The sequence below is a fragment of the Pollachius pollachius genome, assembly GCF_949987615.1.
Source record: "Pollachius pollachius genome assembly, chromosome: 1".
Classification (NCBI taxonomy): domain Eukaryota; kingdom Metazoa; phylum Chordata; class Actinopteri; order Gadiformes; family Gadidae; genus Pollachius; species Pollachius pollachius.
The window spans coordinates 24,769,325-24,790,525 of NC_136934.1; the positions used below are offsets into that span (position 1 = coordinate 24,769,325).

General features: G+C 43.4%; 1 protein-coding gene across 1 annotated transcript; it reads right to left on the minus strand.

The window, feature by feature from the left end:
- Positions 1 to 3,688: 3,688 nt before the first annotated feature.
- LOC307081546 (uncharacterized protein) lies at positions 3,689 to 8,746 on the minus strand (the record flags this gene model as incomplete). Its single annotated transcript, XM_079744799.1, has 12 exons — positions 8,540 to 8,746; positions 8,220 to 8,452; positions 7,929 to 8,107; positions 7,748 to 7,841; positions 7,258 to 7,603; positions 6,984 to 7,101; positions 6,809 to 6,900; positions 6,610 to 6,727; positions 6,334 to 6,429; positions 6,028 to 6,216; positions 5,663 to 5,815; positions 3,689 to 3,705 (listed from the first exon to the last, which is right to left on the minus strand). Exons 5-12 carry the CDS (start codon positions 7,525 to 7,527, stop codon positions 3,689 to 3,691), a joined length of 1,053 nt encoding a protein of 350 aa, XP_079600925.1. The 5' UTR covers positions 7,528 to 7,603; positions 7,748 to 7,841; positions 7,929 to 8,107; positions 8,220 to 8,452; positions 8,540 to 8,746.
- Between the last annotated feature and the right edge of the window lie 12,455 nt (positions 8,747 to 21,201).

A 21,201-nucleotide genomic window follows, 5' to 3' on the forward strand; every position in this document is an offset into this window, starting at 1 on the left:
ACCCATAAAGACCCAGCAAAAACACATGCGTGATTAACTGTAGGAATGACATTCTCGCTGATTGATCATGAGCATGCATATTAAGTGCATACTGTAAATGTAATTTACTCATGTATACAAGTAATTTGCATAAATATTTTGGAATAGTACCGTCAATGCATTTTGTCTATCAAACTCATAGGCTAACACTGAATTTATTATCTTACTAATGAATTTATGGTTCCTTTCCTTGATAGGGCATTAAAGAAGTCCTTGTTGATTGGCAGCCTTGCCCAGTTTGGTATGTATTTAATTTGGTTTCTTTCTGTTTCACTGGGTTTTTTTAAACCACTTCATTGCTTTTCCGAGTATTCTATATTATACCATATTATTTTGCACCATCTTGGTGCAAAATAGCTGCTGCTATTTTAACGTTTAACAGTAGTTCTTCCACCAAACACACTTGCCAACCAGATTTCCTATCAAGTGGTTTCATCATTCCCTTTCTTATGTGTCATACACTATTACATTATTAGATCTTGAATTATTAGAAAATGACTTGAAAGTGTGGTATTGCTCAAGAACAAAAATGTGCAAAGATTGGGCTTGATTTGTAATTGCCTTTATAGATGAGAATCAATATAAAGTAGGTATATACTGTGTGTTATGTAAGTGGAGTTCGACCAATCATCACAAAACGGTTCATTGATATATTATTTGTTCTCTTTTCAGTGGGAAGGAGTGGGCCAGGTCCTGGCAGCCAAAAGATTTGAATTAGTCCCCCTGCCCTCTTCAAATAAAAACATATTTTCAGTCTTTCTAGAATGTGGTGCTACTCCTGATACATGATTGCCCTGCCATTCAAATGTGGTCACTAAGAGCTTAATGACACACACACACATATATATATATATATATATATATATATATGTATGGACACAACAGTTAATATAAATATGAATTCCAGTCTGTAGGCAGTACATGGTGGGTAAAGTTAAAGTAACTCAAAAGTTGTGGGCTGAAGGGTCTCTAGCTAATAGAGTAGTAGCAGCAATTAATTGAGTATTTAATCCATTCAATGTATTTAAGATATGCATCCAGGTATAATTGCAAATGGCTATATTGTATAGAAAATATTGATTTTAAACATACAAGTGCAAGCAGGGCCGACTGAATGTCAATTTAGTCACAACAGATTATTAAAATATTGTGCTGATAGATCTTTATTCAACACCAAAACACCAGATTCTCTTGGATGATTAAGTTAGCTGCTACGTCAAACCAACCATGGTGTGGTGGTGGTTTCATATATGTGAAAGGGCATTCAAATATAGCCTACTACAATAATAATAATAATACATTTTATTTGTAAATCACTTTTCATAAAAATAATCTCAAAGTGCTACAACAAAACACGAAGGGCAATAACACAATAAAATAAATAATAATCTAAGGACCATAGGTGTTATAGGGTGTACCGATGAGAAGGCTGTTACAGTAATCAAGCCTGGAGGGGATTAAGGCGTGGACGAGTTTCTCTGCGTCAGAGAAGGTGAGGATTGGGCAGAGTTTTGATCAATGATCAATTAGGAGGCCGAAGCCCTAAAGGACAACCCTGTCTCATGAAAATTACGTTCCCAGAGAACTATTCGGCATTCTCAATTACGTTTGTCTGAAAACGTATTTTGTCTCGACAGAAAAACATGGTGGCTAAGCCTATGATGGTTGCTATGGACGCTGAAACTAGCAGCCCGAATGCCGTTTAAAGCATGGAAATAAAACCATTGTCTTTGCTGATTATGTTATTTTATGGAACCGTGTAATGATGTTATTTTTCCACACATAAACACAGAACAGTCTGTTCAACCCGGTATCACGCCAAGGCGTGAAATAGATACATTGGTCCACCTCGCAAGGAGTGTTCAGTGTCACGCTATGCCTGACCAAAGCGTGAAGAGATACACGTTTCTTCCGCCCATCTAAATGAATGGAGGAATAGCACCAATAGGGGTCGATACGTTCTCCCAGCATTTGGGGGAAATGGTTACGTATATATATATATATATATATATATATATATATATATATTAGATTAGATTAGAAAACTTTATTTATCCCAAAATGGGCAATTTCGTTCACAGTTTCCAGTCTCACATAATAGATTACTTAATAAATACAATAAATAGCAATAGGAGGTAGACAAAAACATATATCAAAGGCAGTCCAACACACACATTTAACTCACAATTCATTTCAGCCCGTCAGTAACAACCACCCTGCCCCCGGAAACACCCAGCAACACTGGTGTGCTCTCCACCTACTCCTTACTTTTGTCATCATTTAGTAACCTGATGGTTGCAGGGATAAAAGAGTGGGAGTACCTCATTGTTCTTGTCCTGATTGAACAGTAGCGCCGCCCTGAAGGCATTAGGCATATATATATATATATATCCAATATTTTAGGACAGATTGACCATTAAACGTGTTTCTAATAACATTTCTAGCGAGAAATATACTTTTTACTTGCATAATCTTCAGTCAGTGAATGTGTCTGATCTTTTGTTCGATAGTTAGTTTTATGGTCTCCCTAGCATGTTTCAAAGACGTCAGGTTGCTAGGGACGCGACGATCTAGTTGTGGGCCAGCAGAGGGTAACATTTATACCGAATTTGGCCTGTAACCAAATGTATGATATGCTATACGTATAGCCTAGTTTATATGTTATAAATATTTGTTATATGGTCTGGTTATACCTGAACTTGGTTAAAGATGTTCAATGGTCAGATACAGATCATGTTATAACGATAATTGAATAAAAGTTATGGTCTACTTATAGATAGAATATTACACGACGTAATAATTGTATACATATAATAGCCTATATTTTAATATTAAATTAATAAATTACAATAACGGCTTTAAACATGTGACATGCCTACGTTTTTTGGGCCTTTTCTTTTCAATGGGCCTGCGTCAACGTCACGTGACTCTCGGCAAACCACGTTGGTTAAAGACGGCAATGGAGCTTGGTTAGGAAATAGAAAGATATACCATGAAAATATCTTCCCGTAACGGGGCAAACAAGGTGTCATTTGTCATCTACGTTTCGAGGCGATTGCAACGGTGCCATGCATGACCATATTTGACTATGTTTCAGGGTAGTAATTAGCTGTCGATTTTGGAGGCCTTTATAGATAATAACCAGCTATAGATTTGCTACCCGATGGAGTTTTCTGACAAATTACATGTTATTTAGCATCTACATTAGCAGCTGAGTCCAATGAGATCAAGCTCGACCTTGTGCCACACAGAGATCATGCCCTAGACCATAGGTGTACCATGTAAAATACAGGGGCCATGTAGTGTAGGGGGCCGTGTAGGGCCGTGGAGTGTCATGCTTTGTGTCATTGGACTCAGCTCAATGTGTAGATGCTAAATAACATGTCATTTGTCACAAACTTTTATCGGGAAGCAAATCAATAGCTGGTCATTATTGATTAAGGCCTCCAATTTCGCCAGCTAATTACTACCATTAAACATGTTTGAATGTGTTCATGTGTGGCACCGTTGCAATCGCCTGGAAGCGTAGATATTGAAGGACATCTTGTTTGCCCTCTTACGCACCGGCCCTACAAGAAATGACTCAGCAAGTGCTCCATCTTGTTGCACCTCACCCAGCGGCTCGCTTACAAGATTTTTGTCTGAAGTTCTACCCAAACCTACACCCTAGCCATCCAACATGCATATCTGAGAATCAGGCCTCTCTTTAATAATGACAAAAAGTTATGAGAGAAACACACATTAACTTTTTGTTATCTCATAAGCGGCGTGGTGCCGGCTCCTTTTGACCTTTTGACCCCCGACTTCAAAAACGTGGCCACAGGCCAGCTGTGTCTACACACCTTTAGCCACAAATGTACACCTCCATCCCACAAAAAATGGGGACTAGAAACTAACCTCTGTCTTATGTACATTTACTGTACTGTTGGAGGTCACGCCCCTTTGCCGACCTTTTCGAGATAGCTAGGGATGCTAAAATGTTTACACACATTTCCCGGGGCCCCGTGTACGACATATCCGAGATTTGGAGTTCTAGCCCTTAGAGAAAAAAAGTTTTCCCAAATGGAGTGTCATTTGGACAAAGCCCCTCAGAAGTGTAGCCTGCAAGACCTAATGGTTCAGAATGTGGTGGAAAAATTTTTTGAGATAGGAAGGTCCTACCGCCCTGAAATTTTAATACCTTATTCTAGGGCCTAACTGGGACCTCCGCACCGAAACTTGGCCCGGTCGGAGCCCGAGGGCAGGAAGGGGGGGCCCTTCCTGTCCGAGACTTGGCCCGGTCAGACCCCGAGGGCAGGCCCCCCCTTCCTGCCCTCGGGGTCCGACCGGGCCAAGTTTCGGTGCGGAGGTCCCAGTTAGGCCCTAGAATAAGGTATTAAAATTTCAGGGTGGTAGGACCTTCCTATCTCAAAAAATTTTTCCACCACATTCTGAACCATTAGGTCTTGCAGGCTACACTTCTGAGGGGCTTTGTCCAAATGACACTCCATTTGGGAAAACTTTTTTTCTCTAAGGGCTAGAACTCCAAATCTCGGATATGTCGTACACGGGGCCCCGGGAAATGTGTGTAAACATTTTAGCATCTCTAGCTATCTCGAAAAGGTGGAAAAAGGGGCGTGACCTCCAACAGTAGAGTAAATGTATATGACAGAGGTTATGTTTCTAGTCCCCATTTACTGTGGGATGTAGGTGTACATTTGTGGCTTAAGGTGGGTAGACACAGCTGGCCTGTGGACACGTTTTTGAAGTCTGGGGTCAAAAGGTCAAAAGGAGCCGGCACCACACCGCTTATGAGATAACAAAAAGTTAATGTGCATTTCTCTCATAACTTGTCCTTAAAGTGACTGTCAACGTATGCTTTTGGCGACTGGGTTGCCATACCACAAAGGTTCAAAATAGTTTTTCATCAACCCCCAAACCTTGACATTCTTTCTCATTATAACAAGATATTTCTCGAATCTCATCCACTTCTGAAATTGTATATATGAATGAAATTCATAGTATCCGCGTTTACATGGCACATCTGATCCGCATAGATTTCTATGCGTCATAGATCTCTTCCTAAAATGTGATCCGAATGTACTGTATACATGGCAGTAACAAAAGTGTCCGTTAAGTCTCGTGCATAGAAATCTATGCGGAACAGATGTGTCCATGTCAATAAGGCTAGTGAGGTTATAGCACTATTTATTCTCACCCACCCCATCTTGAATTGAAGAGATCGATTTTTTTATTTTTTTATTTTAAACATAGCAATAACAATGATCATTTGTGTACATCAAGCGAGGCACGAAACCACACCATCAACTAAGTTGCTTGTTCTCTTGCATCTTCCTCATCCTCGCTGGTGTCTGGACTGACCAGGCCCATCGGATCACATTCCTCTTCCTCACAAACATCAAGGAGGACAGAGGCCAATGGACCTAGAGCAGTCTTATACCGCTGCAGGACCATTTGATGTCGTTCTTCCACTTCCGCAAGTCTTCTTGCCAAGAGACAGTGAAGTCCATTTTCATCTTCTACAAGTAGAGGACAGAAAACCCAACGACGTTAATATATATTGAAACATCCCCCACTAATTGAATACATTAAATGGGATCCCCAAAACTTGTCTTTAACTTACCGTATCTTGCAAGCTCCGTCTCGAGGGCCACTCCCAGGTTCTGCAACCACGTACAGTGCTGGGCCATCTCCAACACCAGGATAGGGAGCTCCTCTTCCAGCCGTGTTTTCAGCATTTCCTGGTCGTGCAGTCGTTTCTTGACCCCGATTGTTACTAATGATCCAAAATATTAAGATCAATACATGAGTATCTGGCATAACATTTAGCAATGCAGCCATAATGGAAACAGAATTTAGAAATGATGTTTCTTTCCCAAAATCGTTTTATATATTACAAAACCACCATTATATTTAATATATCATTTCAGGATAGTTCACTATTCCGATATACTGCATGACATTTTAAAAGCATTGAAAAATGCATACCACTGCCATAGTCCTCCCATGGCCATATTGCGCCAGTGCTCTGTCCAGCCAAAGAGTGGTCAACCAAGGCCACATCAATCCTTTTGGAGAGGTCTGCAACAAGACTGTTGTATTTATCAATCTCCTGGAGAAGGCGCTTTTTGTCTTCCGTCAACTTTCTTCGGAGACGATGGCGAAGCTTGTTGCTTTCTAGATTGTTTAGGAGAAACGTAATATGCAGACACAAAAACCTTGTATAGGTTATATTAAAAACAATATAGATACATTGTTAGGTATACCGGATAACTCAAGAAAAAGCCTACATACCATTCTGACGGTAGAGGGTTTGTTTCTGTTGCTTTAGACCCAGATGGAGACCCTCAATGGACTGCTGGAGAACGTGCAGACCCGTTACTGGGGTCTCTGTAGATATCCGTTAGGGTGAAATTAAGCTCAGTGTACTGTATTCTATACAATGCAACCGAGTTTTCTAGATTTTTGCAGCACTAATGCTTCACTGATTGTGTATTATTTTGATTACCGTTTGAACACAAATGTCTGTAAGGAAACTGCAAAAAGGCATGTATATTGTTCTGTCCTCACCGCTCTCTGCCCATTCCTTGACTTCAGCAATCCACTGTACAGCCATTGCATTTGAGCACTGCAGGTCCTTCTGCAGTTGTGACAGCCTCTCTGCCTCTTCTTCTGCCCTTTTAGATGTCTAAAATATTTACAATAATTACAATAGGAACTCAGTCTGCCTAACAACTGGCACAAAAACATACATGAATATGAAACATACCTTCACATATCTTGTGGAGAGGGCCTTGTGTAGCGTCTCTGCTTTGTGATGGTTCCAACCCATTGCATGCACAGTGAGCATGTCCACACGTGCTGGTATAAGGAGAATTACATTATGTTCTGCAATCTATGAGCAATATTAGATGATAGCATAAACTCAGACCAAAGTGACTTACCTGCTTTTGACATGTACTTTGTTGTCAGGGCACAACGGGAGAGGTAGCTGTTTATTTGCTCCACCTCCTCACCGGCAGTTGTGCCTGCTCCCTTCTGATTCCGACCACTCCATTTTATCTGTTGCAAGGATGGGTGGATTTGGGGTTCATTAGAGCCAATGAAGCAGTTGGAAAACGTGGACAAATATTATGGAAAAGGAATTCAGCTTAAAGCTGTCCATTCCTATAGTAACACATGGCGTATTCATTTGAAAATAACAGATAACAGACATACCTCACACTTGGTAGCATGAGCTCTTGCATGCATGATGCTCAGGAAGGGCTTCATTTCTGTGAGGCTCTTGAGAGCTGGAATGACCGAAGCAACTTTTTGTAGGTATGGCCAGTATTTGCATGCCACATCCATAGCAAAAAACTGTGCCTTGCTTGGGAGAAGCTCCCTTTGGAGATACATAGGATACGCAAATATCTCTCCTCGGTACATGTTAAGGGCTTTTAAAAAGGAAGCCATGCCGACACACCGCAACCTCAACGCCTTCCTCATCCAGTTTAGAGGCCCGCCTAGAGGTCTCCCTTGCTGCTGCCCATTGAGAGTCTCCACATGTGCCTCTCCCCTTTATCTGTGAATATAGTGCATACACATATTGTTAATGTAATTCACGACAAAAGAGTAGGGAGTATGGAATACTTCTAGAAGTCCAGGAAATGCAATGATTCCTTTAGTAACAGAACTATTTGAGTGTTTAAACTTAGCTTAAACTTACATTCTTCACCGCCATCTGTATTGTGTTGACAAAATCAGACACCTCACTGTCTTTGGCTAGAAATAGCCCATCAAAAAAGGGAGTGTCATTAGATCTAGGGGAAAAATATATAACATCCATTACCTACTCTTGTTGTCACTTACAGTCACGACTCAATTACCAAAGAGAACTTAAAGTGCACCTTCCAGTATGGCCAAAGCGATAAAGCTTCCTGTTGCCATCTGCTGACACTGCTACCATTTCAGGTGTGCAGGCAGGGCAGGTGAAAGGGGTATCACAGCAGAGCTGGTCTTTCTCAAAGGAGGCGTATGCAAACTCAAGAAAGCTCCTCTGCAGGGCATCCCCGTTGATCTGTCCAGACTAGAAAGTATATCAGAATATGGAAAACATTTTTGAGATAGTCAAAAAAAAAAAAAAAAAATTGCTGACAATATTGGTGAGCATAATAAATAGTATTGCTGATGTCACTTACTCTTCCTGCACACAGTGTGCGATGTTCCAGCATTTTTGCAAGGGCTTGCCTGGAGAATCCAGGTGAGATCAACTTCAGCTCCTGAAAGGTGTTGAGGAGGTCCACCGTGTAGATTGTGGAAGCATTTGCAGAAGCTGGCCAATATCCACTCCTGACTAGGTCTCTCACATCAGGGGCCCACTGCTGCAGGCATGTTTGGCACACATAACGTGGCAAATGCAAATCATAACGCCCTAACGAAAAAAACAACATTAGTCATAATCATTGACACATATTGTATATTAGACTAACAGAAGTCTAAATAGAGAACTGGTTTCTACCATTGATGGTAATCAAGATGACTGGTTTCCCAGCTTCCACTGTGAAGCTAGGGACCTGGCAGGTGCAGTGCTGTGCTGGCATTGTGGGTAAAATGCGATCTGTCGAAAAGAAAAGTGAACATTCTGTATATGGCAGCAGACTGAATAAACAAGATAAGGATCAGGAAGTCTAGACAGGTAGATTTGTCAGACCTTACCTTGCTCATGTGTGGCATATATTCCAGTCTCTCCTCTTGAGATACATGTGAATGGGGGAATGGCTTTAAAGAAGCCATCCACCACGCTGTCCCTGTTGTGGAGTGGCCGTTTGCTGTGGTTATGCATGTCGCAGGCCCCACAAAACCACTGCTCCGGAAGGCACTCTCTGCACCTAAGCAGACAAAACACTCAAGTCAAGTCACTCAATTTATATGATATACTTTTTTTAGTGTACATAGATACATTCTATTATTTGATTGATGAACATCCAACCTTATAACAGCCGGCTTGTGGCAGAAGCAACACAATGGCTTGCCAACAGCCTCAGATTCCAAAAGGCATCTGAGGTGGTACGGCCGTGCTTCCTCCCAACGGTCAGAGGCTTTCTGCTGCCTAACAGACCACGATGATGCTGCGCTTCTCTCAGGCTCAGCAGGACAGGGGCTTGAATCCAGTAGGGCAGAAAGCCTCTCCATGTTTTGTTCTGCAAATAAAATATAACCAAATGATCTACATTCTATATACAGTATTTGGATTTCAGAATTAAACACTGTATATTTACCAAACATCTCTTGAGGATTTTGCTGTGCTCTGGTTAAGGGCAAGGAATCCTCTGAAGGAAGTGCCAACACCTCAGTGTCCATGCCTGTTAAACAGTACATGACAGATTAATATATCTCTACGGCAGACACTCAAGTGCTTGCACTGCTGCAAGAAACTCATTTGACAGTAAGTACGTCAATCAAACGGTCGTACGGCACTCCCTCTCCCCCGCTCCCATGTACTTGTACTTGGAATGGGTAGAGTCAGCGTTGAAGGAGAGGGGGTAGGACCATTTGAGTTGTGTATTTTCAAAATCTGCTGGCGTTTCGCAAATCCCATACCCAACCTTTAACGGTCCAAATGTTACAAATCGACTTTGACCCACGGGAACGAAAAATCGAATAATAGAAAATTCTGACCCATCCCTAATTGCCATGGGTAATTGTTTGTCACCAAATTAAACTAATCTGAATTTGCACATAAACAAACCTGTAGTTAGGCCACTCCATCGGTCTGCACGGCCTGTATGGCCCGCACGGCCTCCACGTCTCCCTCTGGCCTTGCCGCGTCCGCTCCGTTTGGTTGAGCTCCGTGGTGAATCCCCTCCAGATCTTGCCCGATTGACATTCTCCGCAGCCTCCTGTGTGTTTAAGTCCAACATCTTGTTAGACGGAGTTTCTGAGGTACTGAAACATTCATTTCATGTACAAGTTCAAGTTCAGTTAATGTACAAAAGGTTGTTACCATGGCTTCTGCAAGGAATTGGTCATGCATCAACCCAACGGCAAGGTGTCTTCCTTCTGTGCGGGGGTCACGGAGATCCAGGTCAAACAACTTGTCCATAGCAACACGAGAGAAAAGTTACAGCGATAGAATGAATAGAACTACTGCCGACAATCGATCTTGAGAATGCTTGTAAGATTAGCAGTCCTATCTATATGTCGCTCGAGAGCAGCGTCATAGAGCTCGTAAGTTCGCCCTTTCCGGTAGGCCCCTCATGGGACCTCTGAGATCGAAAAATATTAATGGGTTTCAATGGAGAGAAAGTAATTATTTTCTGGTCCCCGTCTTTATATGTGCTGGATTACACATATGTATACGTAGCGGAAGAGTCGGAGCCAGGCTGAGCCAAAGTCGGCGCATTTTCCACATAGCCTGCATTAATAGAGTCATTTTTTAGTTTTTATAGTTTTTTATAGCTGCTAGGCGTAAAGAGTTCACCTTTCAAAGCGGGATGTTTATTGCGGGGGAGGAGCCACGGCGGCAGTCGTGATCGTAATTTCCGGTTAGTGCACCACGGAGTACTCGATTTGGAACAGCACTCACATCTGAAAAATTAACGTAGTAGATAGTACGGATAGTATACTTCCTTTAAGTATACTCATGGAAGTACAGGTATTGGAACACGGCAGCCTTAACAGCATAGCCTATTTGTATAATAAGGGAAATAATTACTTTTCCAAAGCCAAAACTTACTTTATTTTTCAAGTTTTACAAAGAAGAAATCTAAAAATCATTGTACAAGATACTGTGTGTGTGTGTATGTATGTATGTATGTATGTATGTATGTATGTATGTATGTATGTATGTATGTATGTATGTATGTATGTATGTGTGTGTGTGTGTGTGTGTGTGTGTGTGTGTGTGTGTGTGTGTGTGTGTGCGTGTGTGTCTGTGCGTGTGCGTGCGTGTGTGTGTGTGTGTGTGTATAACACGCTATTTTATGTTGAAATGCGACGTAATCCAGTGTTCACGAAAAGTACACTGTCAACGTATGCTTTTGGCGACTGGGTTGGCTCTCAGATATACGTGTTTCTAACAAGATGATATCATTAAAAGTTACATAAAGTAACAGTTTAATAACACAAACGCAGGAAGCACGTGAGCTGCTAGTTTAGCGAAAGCAACCTGACGTCGTTGAAACATGCGAGCGAGCCGATCAAATCCTAATAACTATAAAACTAAAGATCAGACACAATCACTGACTAAAGATTATGCAAGTAAAAAGTATATTTCTCGCTAGAAATGTTATTAGAAACACGTTTAACGGTTAATCGGTCCTAAAATATTGCATTTCCCATTCAGATAATAAAGATTAATAAAGATCATACACATTCACTGACTGAAGATTATGTAAGGAAAATGTACATTTCTCGCTAGAAAAGTCATTAGAAACGCGTTTAATGGTGTATCTGTCCTAAAATATTGCATTTCCCATTCAGATAATAAAGATTAATAAAGATCATACACATTCACTGACTGAAGATTATGTAAGGAAAATGTACATTTCTCGCTAGAAATGTCATTAGAAACGCGTTTAATGGTGTATCTGTCCTAAAATATTGCATTTCCCATTCAGATAATAAAGATTAATATAAGCTACGCCGTGTTCCGGAGCCGCGGGGGATTCTGGGAATTGGGGTTCTCAGTTGACAAATGGGGCTTTTGTTAACTTGTTTTGTTGTTAGGATACAAACGTGTCTCCCCCCCTCAACAAACGTGTCCCCCCCCCCCCCCCCCCCTCAACTAACGTGTGTCCCCCCCCCTACAATCATGTGTCGTCGTCCCCCTCAACAAACGTGTCTCCCCCCCCCCCCCCCCTCCCCGGTCAACAACAGTCTCCCCCCCCCCCCCCCCTAAACAATCGTGTCCCAAACCCCGAAACCCGCCTCCACAGCGGCACACGTGGATACTGTAGGTATAACACGCTATTTTTTACGTTGAAATGCTACGTATCCAGTGTTCATGGAAACGTGCACCGTCAACGTTTTTTCTTGGCGACTGGGTTGCTGGGTTGGTGTGTCCCCCCCCCCCCCCCCCCTACAATCGTGTGTCCCCCCACCTCAACAAACGTGTCTCCCCCCCCCCCCCCCCTCCCCGGTCAACAACAGTCTCCCCCCCCCCCCTAAACAATCGTGTCCCAAACCCCGAAACCCGCCTCCACAGCGGCACACGTGGATACTGTAGGTATAACACGCTATTTTTTACGTTGAAATGCTACGTATCCAGTGTTCATGGAAACGTGCACTGTCAACGTTTTTTCTTGGCGACTGGGTTGCTGGGTTGGTGACACAAACCAGCACCGCAAACTTTCTCTCCCGCTTGAGATGACGTGTTTCTTTATAGTGTAACGACCTCGCCGGTGACATAATCATGTCGAGTCATTAGTTGAAGGTAGTTTTAATGGACCAAAAACCAGGTCACTGAAACCCGTAACATTGTAACAACATTGAAACCAACAGCTGAAAACCGGACCCAAACAAACCCCGGTTACCCCGGCAACACGGTCTCACTCGCGTGCAGGCCCCCACCCTCCTGTTCTTCCAAGGCCCTCCCCCAGCTGACCTAATGATTCGCCCCACACGCTGTTTGACAAGAATAACATTACAATACATGCACATAGAACAACTGGCATAACGGACAACGAAATATAATGTAACACATAACACACAAACTATTTAACTGTCCCAGGGTCGCTACAATAGATTCATGGGTCTGATTCGCCGATTTCCCATGCTGATATCCCGAAAGATTCTCGGGCATCTTCGACAATTTGGCTATAGATTGTCTCATTACACGCTAAATAATATAATTATAGCCTAATTATATATATAGGTTTTGGCATAAACATAACTAGGGTGCACTGTACTATCTGCGCACACCCTTTCTGAAGCCTCTCTCTCGCTCTCTCTCTCTCTCTCTGTCCCTCCCGCTCTCTCTTTCTCTCTCTCTCGTAGCGTTTTGTGGAGAACGTTAATTGTCTTAGAACACTCCCATTCAGAATGCATTGGTTTACATTTCGTTTTGTGTAACACGCAAAAAGTCGGACTATCGTGCTCGGGAACACGCTTCAATAGATTAACGTTCGTGCGCAGGAGCACGCAATGGCGTGATACCGGGTTGGTCCTTCACACTAGTAAAGAAGAATTCGCATTCCCACTCCACATGGAAATTGTATGTTTTCTGCTTTTTCTTGACTTGACTTGACCTTGGTTTTCCATCTTTGTTGTCTGTCTAAAGTTCTAGCTAATACCACCAAACTCCTCACTTTAGCTTAGTTAGCATACAACGTCACTCAAGACACACTTTGGCTACATTTGCTTTTTATTCACAGTTGATAGGCCTGTTATTTTTTGAATTGGAGGGGGTGGGACACCAATGTGACATATATGTGAACGTAAGTGAGATGAGGTGCATTTACTGTCGTCGGAATATTATTTTTTTATTATAATTATTATTTTTTTTTAACAACTCAGTCGGTCAACCTATCAGGCGAGCTACTGAAAACCTGCCCGCGAGCTACCGGTAGCTCGCGATCGACGTGTTGGAGACCCCTGGCTTATATGGTCTGGGCCAATAGACGCAAGTTTTGAAACTGTGCGTATAGAAATCTGGGGGTTGCAGTAAAGTTATTTATCATAGTGAAAGGTTATTTGGGACCGGATGCAACCGTGCATGGGTGGACAGAAGGATCCTTTTGTGTGTGAGAGAGTTATTAGGCCTTGTTCCACAATGAGGAATGGAGGAGATTGCATTCCAGCTTTTCTGTTAATGGATGTAGGTGCTGCTTGGCAGTAAGGGTAGTGAGGAAGGGAGAGAGAACACATTTCACCCCCATTTGTTGGTGACCAGAAGTCCAGAGTTTGTTGGTGACCAGAGGTCCAGAGTTTGTTGGTGACCAGATGTCACCAACAAACTCGGACTCCGGTCCGAATCCGGGTAATTGTGGAAAGGGCTCGCTAGAGAGAATCTTTAATAGGTCCATGGAGAGAAAGAGAGAGGATCAGAGAGAGGATCGAAAGCAAGAGCTAGCAAGAGGAGCGATAACAGCATGTCATGCTCAAAGATAACAAAGGTAGACTCCAAAAATCGAGCTTTCAAGGATGAATGGACAGAGCAATATGTCTTCATTCTTCCCACTTCTTGAGGGTAAACAAAAAAAAAGAAAAAATCAAGCAAGTCCAAATGTCTTCTCAAACAATGTCAAAAAAGACATTGATAGAGGATTAATAGAGGATGTACTGGCGCAGCTTGATGCAGCTATTCAGAGTGCACCATGCATGTCCCTAGCTGTTGATGAATCTACAGATATCACTGATAAAGCCCAGCTTCTGGTGTATGTTCGATTTTTCCACAAAGAGAAGAAAGAATTCTGTGAGGACCTCTTAGGTGTAACATCACTTGAGACACATACAAGAGGAGAGGACATATACAAGGCCATACAGGAGATGCTGAGAAAGAGGGGGATAGATCTGAAACAAGTGGTCTCAATCAGCACAGATGTAGCCCCTGCCATGGTAGGAAGAGAGAGAGGAGCTGTGGCACGGATGAAAGAGGACAACCCTGATCTCATAGCTTACCACTGCATCATCCATCAATCTGTTCTGTGTGCTAATCTGTCAGAAGAGTATGCTATGAATACAATGATGAAAATCATCAACTTCCTTAGAGCATCCTCATCCCATCAACATCGCCTGTCGAGAGAATTCCTGAAAGAAGTTGATGCAAATGCTGACGACTTACTACTGTACAACAACGTAAGACGGCTCAGCAAAGGCAGGGTGTTGGAACGCTTTTTGTCCATTCGGAAAGAAATAGTCGCTTTTTTAGTACAGCTCAAGAGACAGAAGGCAACACAGTTTTTACTTTTTTTGCAAGATGAGAGCAAAATGGATATTTTGCTTTTTTGGTAGACATCACATCACACCTTAATGAACTAAATTTAAAGCTACAGGGCAAGAAGTGTGATTTGATGACAGCTGTCAGCTCCTTCCAGAGGAAACTGGAAGTGTTCAAGGAAGATCTTCAAGGAGACTGTGAACACCTCCCAAACGTCCAGGAACAGATTCAGGGAGAGAGAGATGTTTCTCATGTTGACTGCATGGACAAGCTGATTGGAAACTTCAAAAAACGCTTTGACAGCTTTAGCCTGGGACCGCAGTTCCTCCTGCTCATTCAGAATCAATTCCTCATCACAGATATCAGAGGATTTTCAAGGGAGGTGACACAGACCTTCACGTGGGCACATGCCGGATCTCTCCAGATGGAACTGATTGATCTGCAAGCAAATGTTGCACTAAGAGAGCATTTTGGTGTAACTGACCATGCCACTTTCTGGCTACAGACAGTGCCTGAGACTGTTTTCCCTGGTCTAATGAAGGTAGCACTGTACACCTTGACCATGTTTGGCTCCACGTATAGCTGTGAGACAGCTTTCTCCACTATGAACATAATAAAAAATAAGTACCGTTCTAGACTCACCAATGAGCACCTACATATGTGCATGAGAATGGCGCTGACTCCATTCCAGCCAAGGATCAAGTTACTGGCAGGGCAAGCAAAAGCCCATTCCTATCACTAAAAATATGTGAGATGGAGAAGTGGGAGAGAGTAGGAAAGATGGTCATTAAACCTTCTGTTATAATGTTCATATTTATTCAAAAATCAAAGTACTTTGTTTAAAAAACAGACACTTAAGTTATTTTTTGTGTTAAAATTTGTGATACAGGCCTACTGTTATTCATGATTAGGCTGCTTATTTATTTTAGTTCATGTTTAATGTGTCTGTATGGAAAATGTGCAATAAATATTGTTGACATTTTATTGAAATGTACTTTGTTTATTACATACATACAATAACTACATATACCCATGAGCACAACAGAGGTGACATTTGAATAGTTCGGACCTTTGCTGTGCGGAAATTTGAGTCACTGGACCTCTTTGAATTCTAATTGGGTACCCCTGGTCTACACCAAGCAATACCAGTGAGCAACACACACTGAAAAAAGTGATTATTTTATTTACCATAAAATACAAGTATAAGTTTTACTTTGAACTAAAGTAATTAAAATGCTTTAATTTGTTACAGGCAATTTTACTTTTTGTCAGGAATCTCGTATGGACTGTTTTTGTCTCCCCCTACCTGTTGGAGTGTGATAATTCTGGACTTTGTCTATGTTTGTAGCCATGTGTTGGTCATGTGCCTGGAGTAACACCCATGTCCTTATTTGGGCAACTTCCTGCCTTTGTTTTTTTCCCTCGATTTTCTCTGTTCACCTGTCTCTCATTGGGTATTGATTGGTGGAGTATTTAAACACTGCCCTTTCTGTTCAGTTTGTCAGATCGTCACGGTATGTACTGTTTGCTACCTGACTGCCACGTGAGTGAGACTAGCGTGAAGATCTTTAAAGAGAAGCTATAGTTTACTGTTCTTCCCGGTTTTGAACCCCGCCTGTTTTGGACTAAGTCTTCTGCCTATCGGTTTTGGATCTCTTGCCCCTACCTGTCCGTCTGTATCTGTCTGCCTGCCTGCCTGTTTACGAACCCTGCCTGTACCTGGAATCTGATTTGCCTGCTGGACTGTTTGGGAATAAATCCTTTTTGATCTGCAATTGATTCCCGCTCTGAGTCGTGACAGTACGATCTGACCAAGATGGAATCAGCAGATCTGATTTAGGTGAAGACTGTGCTGGAGAGGCAAAGAGCGCTTCTCGGTCGACATCAAGCCCAGTTTGAGACACTTGAGAGGTCTTTGGAGGCAATCGCCACCCACATCAGAGACCTGGCTGCCCAGCTGCAGCAGGTGCAACTGGCCCTGGTGCCGCCACCCCAGCCTCAACTGCCAACACCGCCCGACCCACCCGGTCCATCTGGTAACCTGCTCCGAGAACCCCGACTGCCAGCTCCTGCACTTTATGCCGGGGAACCAGGAACATGCAGATCGTTCCTTTCGCAATGTTCGCTGGTGTTCCAGCTGCAACCCGCCACCTTTCCGTCTGATCAGTCCCGGGTTGCATATATCATAACCCTCTTGACGGGCCGTGCAAGAGAGTGGGGAACTGTTTGGGACTCCAACTCCCCAGTCTGCCTCAGCTATCAGGCATTCATAGGTGAGATGAAGAAGGTCTTCGATCGCTCGGTGCATGGGAGAGAGGCTGCCAGAGTGATGTTGCAGATCCGTCAAGGCAAGAGCTCTGCTTCCGACTATGCTATAGACTTCCGCACCCTCGCCACCACCAGTGGCTGGAATCCAGATGCACAGTATGATGCCTTCCTCTATGGACTCTCTGAAGCCATCAAGGATGATATCGCCACCCGCGAACTACCTTCCACCTTTGACGACCTCGTTGAGCTTGCCCTCCGAGTGGACAAACGCCTGAAGCAGCGCGCCGGGGAGCGAGAGTTCCGTCCTCCTCCGAGGTCATCCTCCTCGGGGGTCCCTCTCCCATCCCTGCCAGTGCCAGCTGAACCCAGCGTACCAGAGCCCATGCAAGTGGACCGTATCCATCTGTCCCCAGCCGAGAGACAGAGAAGAAGGGACACCAATTCGTGCATGTATTGTGGTAAACCTGGCCACTACTCCGCCCAATGCCCAGCAAAAGGCAACGCTCACCCGTAGAAGGGGGATTACTGGTGAGCGTCACTCCTCTTCATCCCTCTTCTACCGTCCGTACCCTTGTCCCTGCCACGCTCATTACAGGAGCTCATTCCCACCTCATGTCCGCACTTATTGACTCGGGAGCTGATGGCAATTTCATGGACACCTCTCTGGCCTCTGAGCTACACCTCATCCCAGCCCAGCTGAAAACACCCCTGGAGGCAAGAGCACTAACCGGAGAAAGGTTCTCCCAGATAACCCATGTCACGCCCCCGGTGAGTCTACTCATTTCTGGCAACCATCAAGGGAACCTAGTGTTCCATATGTTAGACTCACCGACTGCTCCCATCGTCCTCGGCCGGCCCTGGCTGGTAAAGCACAATCCACATGTTGATTGGGCCAATAACACCATCCTAGGCTGGGCCCATTCTGTCTGAATAACTGCCTTAAGAATGCTCTTACCCCCCTGCCCGCAATCTCACAAGCCACAGATGATTCCATGGATCTATCTGATGTACCACCTGAGTACCTGGATCTCAAGGCCGTGTTCAGTAAAGCCCGTGCAACCTCCCTGCCACCACACCGACCCTATGACCTGGCCATCGATCTTCTACCTGGTACGTCACCTCCTAGGGGCCGTCTCTATTCCTTGTCTCCCCCCCGAAACCGCAGCTATGAACAAATACATCGGTGAATCACTAGCTGCCGGTATCATCCGCCCCTCTTCCTCGCCTGCTGGTGCCGGGTTTTTCTTCGTAGGGAAGAAGGACGGCGCCCTGCGTCCTTGTATAGTCTATAGGGGTCTAAACAACATCACGGTGAAGAACCGCTACCCTCTACCTTTGATGTCCTCAGCTTTTGAGATGTTGCAGGGGGCCAAGATTTTCAGCAAGCTGGATCTCCGCAGTGCTTACCATCTGGTCCGAGTAAGGGAGGGGGATGAATGGAAGACTGCATTTAATACTCCTTCAGGTCACTGAGTATTTAGTCATGCCTTTTGGTCTCACCAACTGCCCAGCTGTGTTCCAGGGTCTGATGACATTTTAATTTTTTCTCCGTCGGTTTCCCAGCACTCCCAGCACGTTCGGAGTGTCCTGCAGCGCCTTTTGGAGAACCAACTGTTCGTTAAAGTGGAGAAATGTGAATTCCACAAAGAGACTGTTTCCTTCCTGGGGTATGTCATCACAGCAGGAGGGGTCCAGATGGATGGTCCGAAGGTAAAAGCAGTCACCGATTGGGAGCGTCCAACGTCTAGGCGGGAGCTACAAAGATTCCTGGGATTTGCTAACTTCTACCGGCGATTCATCCGCAACTATGGTTCAGTGGCTGCTCCCCTAAACGCTCTAACCTCCCCCAGGGTGAAAGTCTCTTGGACACCAGCTGCCGAAGCAGCATTCAATGATCTGAAGAGTCGTTTCACATCGGCCCCGATCTTGAGCCAACCTGACCCTGACCATAAATTTATCGTTGAGGTGGATGCCTCCGATGTTGGGGTGGGTGCTATTCTCTCTCAGAAGTCTGGGGCAGATCAGAAGATCCACCCCTCTGCATTCTACTCCCACAAACTCACCCCCACTGAACGCAATTACGACATTGGGGACAGAGAGCTATTGGCAGTAAAATTGGCCCTAGAGGAGTGGCGTCACTGGCTGGAGGGAGCTAAGGAGCCATTTTTAGTTTGGACGGATCATAAGAATCTGGAGTATCTCCGTTCGGCTAAACGTTTAAACCCCAGACAATCTCGTTGGTCTCTGTTTTTCTCCCGTTTTAACTTTTGTCTGTCCTACCGACCTGGCTCCAAGAATGGTAAACCGGATGCCCTGTCTCGTCAGTTCCCAGATTCTGATCCTGCTCCTGCACCTAGCACCGTCCTGTCTCCACAGTGCCTCATAGGAGCTGCTAGATGGGATATTGAGACCATTGTCCGCACACACCCTGTCACTTATACTCAAGTTAAATTTATGATTCAGTACAAACTATGTTTTTAAGTTATACCATATCAATACATTTTCTTTGGTCACAATACTAAACTTAATGTCTTCTTCGAAAGACCTTGATATTTATTGTGATGTCATTGTCTTTGTTTAAAAAAAAAAAAGCATCACATTCTGTTGTCAAAAAAACCTACAAAAATATAAATAAAACACTCAAATGAATTTTGCTGGCTATTAGGCTAGCATGGGACAACCTACATGAAACAATTGGTTGTTTTTTTGCTTTGTAGCTTTCAAAAATAAATGAGTCCTCTAGACGAATTTACTGAAGTTTAACCAAGAAAATGCCCCTAGCCTGTATGTACTTTACACATCACATTAGAGGAAAAACACAATAAAATAAAGTTTTGAATTAAAGTCTGTTCCTCTTAACAATCAACAGTGGTCCCATCCTTTATCATAGAATATATTTGAATACAAGCAATAACACAAAATAAAACACATCCTGTATCCAATGTCTCTTTGATGAATCCAATACTTACAGCTTGACACTCAGACTGCACCCTCTGTGTGTCCTTTTCTTGGGTTTCATCTCTATGAATAGTTTCTGCAGTGCATCAAAGGTGTATTTGAGCTCACTTGGATAGCTCAAGTTAAGAGCATAGATGAGGCCAAACAACATGGCACAGGCATGTGGGACTGATGGCAACTCACTGAGGACTTGCACCCCTTCAATAACCCCTAAGTCATGTGGTGGCTGGAGAGGATCCTCCTCTTCCTTGATGACATACACGGCCATTGTAAATCTCTCAAGCTCCATTTCAGCTTCCTCCTCTGAACAACCTGATACAGAAAGACACAAGTTATTTATTACAAAGTTATTTTTCATTGATTTCAGAAAAATAGCCACAGACTGACACTTTACACAATGCAAAATTTGGATAAGATTGCCTTTTTAATGACCAGTCTTACACAATGCTCCATCTGTAATGCTGCTGCTCTGAATTACACTTATTTAAGAATGCAATTAAGATACAATATACAGTTTTCTACAAGATATAACTTACAAAACATGCACAAGTATTTTGATAGGATCTGAGACCATGTTTATGTATTTAATATATGCAATGTTTCATCTTGTCTAAAACTTAAAGATCCCATGGCATGAAAATTTCACTTTTTGAGGTTTTCTAACATTAATATGAGTTCCCCTAGCCTACCTTTGGTCCCCCAGTAGCTAGAAATTGCGTTGGGTGTAAAACGGGAATTAGGCATTCTGCTCAACTTTTGAAAAAACGAAGCTCAGATGCGCCGTTTTGGAATTTTCCCTGTATGTCGAGCGCCACATGTGTGTGTGTGTTTGTGAATACACACACTGTAACGCAAGTGTTGTACACTTCTTTGTTATTTGGATAACTGTTCTGCTGTTGGTGTTATGGCGCATAACAGGTCGGGTTCTCTGACGTCTCTTGTATTCCCACAACAAGACCTGTGGGGTTATTTCAGCCATGGTTGAGAAGGAATTGGGGGGGAAAGGAACTTTGGCTTTGACTCCCTGAAGTACATGAACTGCGGAGGAGAAAGGGATTGTTGCCCGCGATTGTTTC